This window comes from Penaeus japonicus, unplaced genomic scaffold (genome assembly GCF_977035675.1).
Source record: "Penaeus japonicus unplaced genomic scaffold, GWHDUDI00000001_assembly GWHDUDI00000008, whole genome shotgun sequence".
In the NCBI taxonomy this organism is placed as follows: Eukaryota; Metazoa; Arthropoda; class Malacostraca; order Decapoda; family Penaeidae; genus Penaeus; species Penaeus japonicus.
The window spans coordinates 2,986,652-2,997,670 of NW_028234410.1; the positions used below are offsets into that span (position 1 = coordinate 2,986,652).

The 11,019-nt window shown below is 40.0% G+C and overlaps 2 protein-coding genes across 2 annotated transcripts in view; both read left to right on the top strand.

Annotated features, from left to right (window-relative positions):
• The window catches only part of LOC122260007 (uncharacterized), a 4,188-nt gene extending 4,064 nt beyond the window's left edge, over positions 1-124 (top strand). The window contains exon 4 of the mRNA XM_086539396.1: positions 84-124. Within this exon, the coding sequence (XP_086395522.1) occupies positions 84-124 (41 nt within the window). The remainder of the gene's footprint in view (positions 1-83) is intronic.
• Positions 125-2,234: 2,110 nt separating this feature from the next.
• LOC122265840 (uncharacterized) lies at positions 2,235-4,953 on the top strand. The gene is made up of 5 exons (XM_086539397.1): positions 2,235-2,310; positions 2,425-2,626; positions 3,174-3,360; positions 3,517-3,676; positions 3,838-4,953. Exons 1-5 carry the CDS (start codon positions 2,296-2,298, stop codon positions 4,951-4,953), a joined length of 1,680 nt encoding a protein of 559 aa, XP_086395523.1. The 5' UTR covers positions 2,235-2,295.
• The last annotated feature ends 6,066 nt before the right edge of the window (positions 4,954-11,019 follow it).

Here is an 11,019-nt window from a genome sequence, read left to right on the forward strand (position 1 = left end):
CCCACCCCTTCCGCTTAATACTCCGAGCGAGGTTACCAGAGGAGTAAGAGATGTCGGAATGCAGTCTGACTTTTGTTGACGAGGTCCCTGTCCCTCGGATCAGCCTGTGTTGGCCAAGCGGTAAGGATGGCCGGTGCCATTCCTCCTCCTCAGTCTCTTCCCTCCTCTTCCTCCTCCTCCTACTCCTCCTTTTCCCTCCTCTTCCTCCTCCTCCTCCTCCTCAGTCTCTTCCCTCCTCTTCTCCTCCTCTTCTCCTTTCCTCTCTTCCTCATCCTCAGTCTCTTCCCTCCTCTTCCTCATCCTCCTACTCCTCCTTTTCCCTCCTCTTCCTCCACCTCCTCCTCCTCCTCCTACTCCTCATCTCCCTCCTCCTCCTCCTACTCCTCCTTTTCCCACCTCTTCCTCCTCCTACTCCTCCTTTTCCCTGCTCTTCCTCCTCCTCCTCCTCTTCCTCTTTAACTCCTCCTCTCCTCTTCCTCCTTAAATCCTCCTATTCCTCCTTTCCTCCTCCTCCTCTCCCCCTCTCTCCCTCCTCCTCCTCCTCTTCCTCCTTTCCCTCCTCTTCTTCCTCCTCCTCCTCTTCCTATTCCTCCTTTCTCCTCCTCCTCCTCCTATTCCTCCTTTTCCCTCCCCTTCCTCCTCCTCCTCATTCTCTCCTCTCCTCTTCCTCTTTCCTCCTCTCCTCTTCTCCTTCCTCATTTCCTCTCTTCCTCCTCCTCCCTTTTCCCTCTATCTCTCCTCCTCACTCTTCTTCTCCTCTTCCTCCTCTTCTCCTCCTCCTCCTATTCCTCCTCCTCCTCTCCTTCTCTCTCCTCCTCTACTCTATTCCTCCTTTTATCTCCTCTTCCTCCTCCTCCTCCTCCTTTTCCCTCCTCTTCCTCCTCCTCCTCTTCCTCCTTTTCCCTCCCTTTTCCTCCTCCTCCTCCTCCCCTCAAATTTTCCCTCTCCTCCTCCTCTACCTCTCCCTTTCCCTCCTCTTCCTCCTCCTCCTCATTCTCTTCCCTCCTCTTCCTACTCCTCATCCTCATCCTTTTCCCTCTTCTTCCTCCTGCTCCTCCTTTTCCTTCCTCTTCCTCCTCCTTTTCCCACCTCTTCCTCCTCCTTTTCCCTCCTCTTCTTCCTCCTCCTCCTTTTCCCTCCTCTTCTTCCTCCTCCTCCTTTTCCCTCCTCTTCCTTTTCCCTCCTCCTCCTCCTTTTCCCTCCTCTTCCTCTTACTCTTACTCCTCCTTTTCCCTCCTCTTCCTCCTCCTCCTGCTTCTCCTTTTCCCTCCTCTTCCTTTTCCCTCCTCTTCCTCTTCCTCCTACTCCTCATTTTCCCTGCTCTTCTTCCTCCTCCTACTCCTCCTTTTCCCTCCTCTTCCTCCTCCTCCTCCTACTCCTCTCTTTTCCTCCTCCTCCTCCTCATTTTCTCTCTTCTTCCTCCTTCTCCTCCTCCTCCTTTTCCTACTCCGTTTCCCTCCTCTTCCTCCTCCTTTTCCCTCTTCTTCCTCCTCCTCCTCCTCCTCCTCCTCATTCTCTTCCCTTATTTTTCTCCTCCTCCTTATTCTCTTCCTTCCTCTTCCTCATTCTTTTCCCTCCTCTCCCTCATTCTCTTCCCTCCTCTTCCTCCCCCTTTTCCCTCCTCTTCCTCCTCCCCCTCTTCCCTCCTCCTCCTCCTCCTTTTCCCTCCTCTTCCTCCTCCTCCTTTTCCCTCCTCTTCCTCCTCCTCCTTTTCCCACCTCTTCCTTCCTCCTCCTCCTCCTCCTTTTCCCTCCTCCACCTCTTTTTCCCTCTTCTTCTTCTTCCACCTACTCCTCATTTTCCCTCCTCTTCTTCCTCCTCCTACCCCACCTTTTCCCTCCTCTTCCTCCTACTCCTCCTTTTCTTTCATCTGCCTCCTCCTCCTACTCCTCCTTTTCCCTCTTCTTCCTCCTCCTCCTTTTCCCTCCTCTTCCTCCTCCTCCTTTTCCCTCCTCTTCCTCCTACTCCTCATTTTCCTTCATCTTCCTCCTCCTCCTACTCCTCCTTTTCCCTCTTCTTCTTCCTCCTCCTTTTCCCTCCTCTTCCTCCTCCTCCTTTTCTCTCCTCTTCCTTCTCCTCCTTTTCCCTCATCTTCCTCCTCCTCCTTTTCCCTCCACTTCCTACTCCTCCTTTTCCCTCCTCTTCCTGCTTCTACTACTCCTCCTTTTCCTCCTCTTTCTCCTCCTCCTCCTTTTCCTCCTCTCCCCCCTTTTCCCCCTCTTCCTCATCCTCCTACTTTTCCTTTTCCCTCTTCTTCCTCTTCCTCCTCCTCGGCCAGGCTGGCCAAAGATACCTATGGATTGGGAACTGGTAAGTACTAATGACCAGACAATTTCATTTAAAAAAGGAAAAATGCATTCATTGTTCTATACATAGTAGTTGGTAGTAGTTTGTAGATCTACAGACAACTCATGACATCAATAGGTCAGCCAAGTGATGGAGGCAGGTGGATATCCGCGAGAGGCAGAGGCTTGCCAGAACCGCTTCCAGCATCTGTACAGCAGTTATCAAGCAGCTTCCCAGTTCAACCAGACTTGTGGCATGCGTGCTCGTCGCCGACCGCCATTCTATTTCAAACTCAAGTCTCTCTTTGGATACAAGGAAACCTGTGAATCATCTAGTCTAGGTGACAGATTATTTTTTGTGGGACAAATACCTTGGACAGTTTTTTTTTCTTTTCTTTTCTTTTCTTCACACCTTAATCCTTTGGCTACTGAAATTGCAGAAATGCCATTTTTAATATTTTCCCCTTAACCATGAAAATTACAAATAAAAAACACAACTACAAATTTAAATTCCTGCAAGATGACAAATACCTCAACTCTTCTTCAATTTAATTTTGTTATTTTGTACAAATGTTGCATATAATATGAACAACTATCTATTGAATTTCTAACTTTATACATTCCTATGAGAAAATACATGTTTCTTTAACTATACTGGCAGTCTTTGCAGATTATCAATGTGGATATCATCATTTATTTAAATTGGCAATTTGGACATTTTGTTTTTTGAAGGGAAAATTTACATCTCCAGGGAATAAGTTTTTGCTCAATTGATATGGTTAAAAGGTTAAATCATACTGAATCCCTTATAAAAGACTTATTTGTTATTTATTACTCTTGTTATTATTATTGTAATTATCATCATTATCACAACTTCTCTTTGAACAGTTGAGCCAAGCAGAGGACATGATGAAGATATTGCAGCTGAGGCGGTAATGGCAGCTCTGGTCACAGGGCTGAGGGAGCTGAAGAGCCACTCGTGCCACAGTGCCCCACGCTGGCCCCTTCTGCTCTCTCTTGCTCAGTACCTCGATGATCACTACCAGTATTCTTCCCCAACCTTCACCCCATGCCAGTAAGTAGAGTGTAATTTGTATTGATGGCTTTTAAATCTAGGGGAATATTAGGGACAGTTTTGTTGAAATATGCTCATTTGAGGTTCATGATATTTTATGAAATTTTAGTACCATTCCCAGATATTTAAGTAAACCAATTTTTTTTTCTTTTTTAGAGTTTGGCATCTGTTGGTACAGTTACATCATACACATCGGGAGGCCTTGTTACAAGGTGCTGACGATTCTTTGGGAGACCTTGAAGGAATGTGGCAGGATCATCCAAATCCGCTTGTAGCTTATGGGCTCCATGCTTTACCTGTACCTGGATGGCAGACAGTGAGTTATTCCCCCTTTTTGATGTTTGATGTAATATTTCACTTTTCTTTCCCCTTTGCTAATTCTGAAAAAGATATGTTAAAGTCTGTGATGTATCACTGTGTAAATAGTGAAAAAATTTCATTTTATAGATAGTATATCAGTTCATTCCAATATTTCAGATAGGTGAGTGGAGTTTTGATGAAGTAAATCTTCTGGTTGAAACACTCGTCAGCTGGGAGCTTCAGCCACGCAATGTGCACTCCTCAGGAAAGACTGTGATGAAGACAGCAAGTGAAATATTACAATCCCAAGGTTACAACAAAACCCCAACACAGTGCCAAGAGCAATGGCAGTACATGGTGGCCACATTTAGACATGGCGGATACAGGCAGTTCTCTTATCAGATGGGTCTTATAAAATTATTAGGCCACTCTATTCCAAATCCCCATCCAGTTGATTCTTTTGTTAGTGGCAAGAATCTCCAGGAACACCAAAGCATTAATCATACTAGTATTGCTGACCAAAATAAACCAATGACACAGTCACCAAAGGTGAGAACTACAGCAGCATCTCCCTCACAGAAAAATAGTCAGTTACCAAAGTGCTCAGTCAAGAAAATGAAGGTTAATGGCCAGGAGATGGCTGTGTTGCTTCTCACTGACCAGGAAAATAAATTGGATAAAGAGATTGAAACCAGTGAAAACATAGATACTGTTAGTAACATAACAGATAATGTGTCTGCCTTTGTGCGCATTAATGTGTCACACCAAGGAATGCTAAAAAAACGGAATGTCCAAGCATCAATGGATAGCTTTGCAGAAAATGAGCAAGCAAGTGGCATCACGGTTAAACAAGAACCTTGTGATGAAGACTTGTTTAGTAGTTGTAAAGGTAAAAAAAAGTCATGCAAAGGTGTTGGTAGTAGGGGACAAAAAAGTGGCAGAGGGAGAGGGAGACAAAAACACAACAAGGGCACTGCAACAAAGACAAAAGCTGTTCCTTATGATACTCCAGATGGTAAAGTTACATATGTCTTTAAATATAGTGGTGATTCACAAGACGACCGAGTTCAAGTGAAAGTGTTAAGTGTAACAGAAGAAGAGAATGCAAAATTAGTGCACTGTCATACAGTTGAAGGTGTTGTCCCACCACGTACTCTAAAACTTCATTATCCTCTGAACCACCCACTGCCTTCAGATATTAAACACATGTATGTTCCAAGAATGATGGTTCATCCAGATCTTATGGCTGCTAAAAGCCCGGTACTTCGAAAGTGGGAGAAAATTCGATTATAACTTCTATGAAAACTCCGATAGCAATCAAGGAGGAACCTGTAGATTTCCCTTTAAGAGAGATGGAAGAGAAAATTGAAAGTTCCAGTTTCTGCAAGAAAAAGGGTGCCAGATTAGGTACTTCCATGAAGCCAGGAGGAAAACGGTGGGAAATTAAAAAGTCTTTAACAAGGTATCAGCAACAATGTCATCAAGAAAGAACAAAGCTTTTGCATTTGCTTCAGGATAACCATAAACATCAAACGGCATTATTGAAACAAATGCTCACTGTCTTTCAAGACATACAAAGTGCGTTATGATGATTATTCAGAGTCTGTGTACTTGTGTTCGTGCCTATATTGATGATCTTGTTTCCTCTTACAAAATAAACACAAGTTTTGTACAGATTATAGCTGTTTACCAGTAACATACATTGCATACATTAAGTCATTCAATTCTATGCAGTGATCTTGCAATACATCTGTACCCTTTGACTCTGAACTGCTTGCACTGGGAACACTTTTGTGATATCATTCATGTTTGTAATAGTAGTAAAGAAGGTATGTACATAAAAGATGTATGTGTGTATGTGTGTATATAAGAGGATTATATATTTACTGAGCTACATATAACTTATTAAAATGTATTATACTTGTTAATCTGAAATTCAGGAATATGTACAAATATGTGTTTGTGACCATGTAATTGTATTATACAATTTTTTGAAGTCTTATTATTATAGCTTTATGAATAAGACTGGTCAGGAGAATGATTTATCTCATTTTGATAGTAGCCATATTTTGGTAATATAGCCATTAAAGTTTTAAATTTACTAGATATTATGTGTTTCTTTTACATACCTGTTTCAGTTTTTTTTTTCTTTTCTTTTTTTTTTCTTTTTCTTATGTGGTGTTTTATTTCATCAAAGAGATGTTATTTTTAACAAGAGGTTCAAGTAATAAGAGAAAGTGCATCTTACATGTAATCATATTTAACAAGATTTCCCCTTTAGAGTCACTAATACTCTAACTTTATCTCTCTTTCTTATGGATATTAAGTGCACATTTTGGAAGACAATAGGTGTGGTTAGACACCGTGCCACGGCATTGTGTTTCTCTGTTGCTTTAAGCAGGGTGAATTGGAGACTGAATAGGTATCTTCAAAATATGGGCTCCATTTTTCCAGAATATTCATTGGTGTGAAACTAGTACCTGTTTATGAAATATAAAATATCAAAAGAAGTCGCAGTTATACTTTACATGAATTGAAAGGAAAGGAAAGATTAGATGTGTACACCTACTTTTGTTCATATGGTTAATGATCTTTATCTTTTAGATGAAAAATATATCTCCTCTTTAAAACAACTTTCTTCTATTCTGCCAGAATATGACGAAATCAATTAGCGCAGAAAATAAAATAAATAAAGTAACTAAAATAGACACTACTTACATAAACTAAGTGGAAAATAGACACCAGTGGCAATTACATTCAGCTCAAGACTTGTTTTTTTTACTGTTGCCAATTCCGTAGTTAGGATAGTGAGGATTGTCCAATTATATCGTCATTTTATAATCTATTAAGATATCAGGCACACTTAGCATATAAAAACAAATAGGAAATTACACAAAAAGATGAATAATTCAAAAACAGTGTCAAATAAACATTATAAAAGCATAGATATGCAAAAATAGACATATAATTTTCATACGAATTAAAAGTGGCTCCTTAATCATTACAAGGGCGTGGGGATAAAAACAAGTTGCAGATTTTGAGGTGCAAGAATATCTAGATTTCTGTGGCACCAAAGAAATTAACAAATACAATATTTTCCTTAAATTCTTGACACAACAGAACTTTAAAAATGTATCCAGATCCTAGATTCTGCATATCATGGTATCTTTGGAGAAATTTCCTTATTAGTTTTAGGTGATGATGATGCAGTTGATTGTAAAGGGTAGCATGAACACTGCAACAATCACACTGAAGTTGTCGTTTATGTCTATGCCTACATAGTAAATAAATCTAAAGTATGGAAAGATTTACACAAAGTGGGAAGGAAGTTGGTTGTTTTTTTGCCAGAGGTTTTCCTTCAAACTATAATCACTCATGCACATCAACGTTGTTGTTGGTAGCACAATTTCTACCATAACTTAATTGTTCTCATTTCTGGGAAGACATACAGAGCTACAGCTGTGATCTCTGTCACTCAGTGAGGCTGCCATCGTGTGCTGTAGATCCTCTGTGTTTTTTCAGGAGCGTGCAATTTGAAATGATAACGATATTTTCCCCTATAATTCCCACAAAATAACACCAACATTTGTTGTCTTCGCAACCCGTCAGCTCTTTCCCGCTAACGTATTAACATTACCGTAGTTAAAATTTGTACAGTAACGTATTACTTTAGTTTCCCATGGAGTAAATAGTCACATTTTCTTTTAATATCAAAAGAGTTGAAGGGGTAATTAAAATAGATTTGTCATAAGCAAATTGCTTGAAATATTAAAGTCGTCATATTGAATTATTCTAAATTAACTACAAATGGCATGATTTATCTAAATCATTTTTGCTGCTTCAATGATAATTTAAGACGGATAATAAATTACAAAGGAAACTACAATTGTTTCCGCGCTCAAGCGCACCGTTTTCTCTTGTCGTTACGGAAGAAAACGGCAGAAATTTATATTGGTACCTCGGCAGACTTTGGAATTCGCCACAGCATGGGACGTTTTAAATGTAATAGACGCGTCTATGATTCTGATGTATGTATTGAGTTGTATGTATAGTGTAGCAGCTGATGGTCTAGAGCAACATTTTTGACAGTAAGAATAGCGCTAATGAATATACCGAACTTTGTCTAAACATGACGTTTCTCATTACAATTTTCACTAAAGTAGAACTAACATCCTGCATCGTCCATGCTGGCAGTGTGACCAAGACGCAAAAAATACTCTTATGTACTTCTGCAAAAAGTACTCTATGTAATTCACTTTATGAATGTCCAGTAATAGATTAACAATATATATTGGCCTTGGCTCCCTGGCTGCCTTGGATTGCTGCTTGGATATTTCCGACATGTTTTCCTCGGCGGTTGCGGAGGTTTCGTCGATTGATCAGGATGTAAATATAAATATATATGTATATATATAAATGTATATATATATATATATATATATATATGTATATATATATATATATATATATATATATATGTGTATGTATGTATGTATGTATGTATATAAGATGTTTATGTGTTAATATAAATGCATTTTTATATGTATATGTATTGGATCTTTAATATTACCATATAAAATATACACCTATATAGGCCTATATCATTTTAGGAGAAACAAAGGCACACGCATCGATACATACGTGTAGGGCCTGTAGGCATGTGCATGCATGTGCATATTTCATAATCATATTTTTGAAAAACACATTTTTTTTTTTCAGAAATGTAGTGATCGTCGTAGAGCACAGCGCATGGCTAAAGAGAGAGACGACAAGACGGTAATACATTTAAATGCCATTTTCTATCTCTCTCTCTCTCTATCTATCTATCTCTCTCTATATATATAATCAGATATATTCCGTAAACACAAGAACTATGCTTGTAACAGATTAAACTGTTTGGCCCTTCAGCAAGTTTCGCACAGCCACAAGATACAGGGAAAATTAAACGAAGTCGATGGAACTTAAAGAGCAATTTTCTCGGTGTAATATCAGAGCCCATTAATTGCACCAAGCGTTGAACTTGTGCATTTTTGATGGAAACAATCGAGACTTAATCGCCGGAACTGAAAAAGGTGCAATATCTCTTTTTCTAAATACGAAGGGTATTATTTATTATTAGTATTTAAGGTCCGCTCCCCAGCCAGGGGGTTAGGTGGGTTGCATGGTCAGAACGCAATATTTAAAGACCACGGGGGTTTTAAGTGGGGGTTTGTGGTGGATTACCATAGGATTTGCCGAGAGTGTGTTCCCTTCCTTCGATTTTCCAAAAGTTGGCCTTTCGGTTCATTGATAGTGATTAATGGCCGACACAGCCTGTATTTCAATATCGAAATCATACATGATGTAAAATTGCTTTAATACAAAGATATATATTAAAGCATATCTTTCGTAGAACACAGAAGTCAAAACAGGAAAATAATTATTTACACATAAACTGACACGGACTCACACATGTACTTCCACTGTCTCGCATGTACATGGGTGCTGATCCCTTATCAGCTGGTGGCAGCCTACCCCTACACAGGACTTGATGCACGTTGCCACAGGTTTAATCGGGAATTTGCTTTGGGACAAGGGAATCTCTCGATACATCACTACACGATGGCTCGTTAATTAAATTGAGAGCCGTGGCGGCGAACGATCGTCGCGTTCTTCACGGCTTGTCAGCGATATGGCATAGGAAATATTTCAAAATAGAGCGTGTACATATTTCAGGCAATGGTCGTAAAAGAAGGAACCAGTCAAAGCTCTAAATCAAATGCTTTAACAAATATCCGCGGTTGAGATTTTGAAATATTTGCTAGAGCGCCACCAGTTTAAGGCGCAGTCACGCTGGTCATAACTAACTCTGTGCCCATGGTTAAGCTGAAGGCGCGGTCACACTGGCCATGCCTAACCCTGTGCTCATGGTTAACCTCCGTTATTTGCTCAACCCAAGTGGTCGCACTGCTCCCCCACGAGCTAGTTCATGCATGCGCAGCGCGAGCCTTGGTCCGAGCGTCGCCGCGCATCAAATTCAAAACAAATGTCAGCGATGGTGGCGCTGGAGGAGGCAGTTGCTGGACTTCTTGGTACTGGTGTTGCGACCCTTTCAACTTGTTTACAAGCTTCTGTGAACATGGACAAGAAAAGTTTGGGAGAAGCCATGGCTGACTAGGAAATGACAGAATGTCTTCAATAACCTCATCAAGGAGATGTGCCTGGAAGATGGTCTTGGTTTCCAAGACTTCCACAGTCTCAAAAGACGTTCTTAAGGAATTGGTGAAATTTGTAGCACCTCATATTATGGATCAGGAAACTCGACTAAGGAAACCTGTATCAGCAGCGCTACCTGGCAACAGGTTTGTCTTATTTATTATATGAATTCACTTAAGTCCTGGCATGGCAATAAATCGCGAGTGAGTTTTACACTGCCTGGAGTTTTCCAAGCTGTTTGGGTGCTCTTGATGGATTTTTTTTATTTTATTTTATTATTATTATTATTATTATTTTTTTTTTTTTATGAAACCACCAAATACTGGGTCAATATTTTGATTATAAGTCTCATCACAGTCTTATTGCTTGCCTTGGTAGATGCATTAGAGATAGATTCCTGTATGTTGACGCTGGTGTGAGCAACAGATCAGATTTGAGGAAATATCTGGAAGAAAATAAAGTTTGAGTTGCAGAAGAAACAAAGTTGGCCTTCTCGTCTATTCAGTCACCATATGTTTTGAGATGATGCTTTCTCTACCTAATGAAACTATTCCCAGGTAGAGATGTTATTGTAGAGCAAAAAATCTTTCTACAGGTTGCCATGTGTGAGGTGCTTCTGAAAATGCCTTTAGCATACTTGCAGCTAAATTCTGAGTGTTCCAGCAGCCTATCAACTCTGCAGTGGCTCTTTACAACTAACAATGAAGCATCATGCTTATATCAAAGTACATGCTTGGAACTCAAGTTTAACACCAGTAGATCTGATGCGCACACACACACATGCACACGCACACACACATTCTTTACATCCCAAAGAAGAATAGGCATACTTCTTATTTCCTCTAGCAAATCAATAATAACACAACTAGTCTACTCCATTGTTCTGAGGATTTCTTCTTCTCTCTTCTTTTTGAGGCTTTTAGACTATATGTAGTCCATATTCCCAGATTCTATTCTTATTCTTCTTTGAGTCTTTCTTTCATTTTTTTTTTTTTTTATATGATGTCTCTGATTTTTGTTCTCCTTAAGAAGATTTTTGTATGTGTGAGAATATAGTACCTACTCTTAGAAGGTTGATCTGCCCCTGTAATTAAAAGATTTGGTGTTAGCTTATAGATTTTTAATCTTTCGAGGGCTTCTTTTAATTTTGTTTTTGTGAGTAGA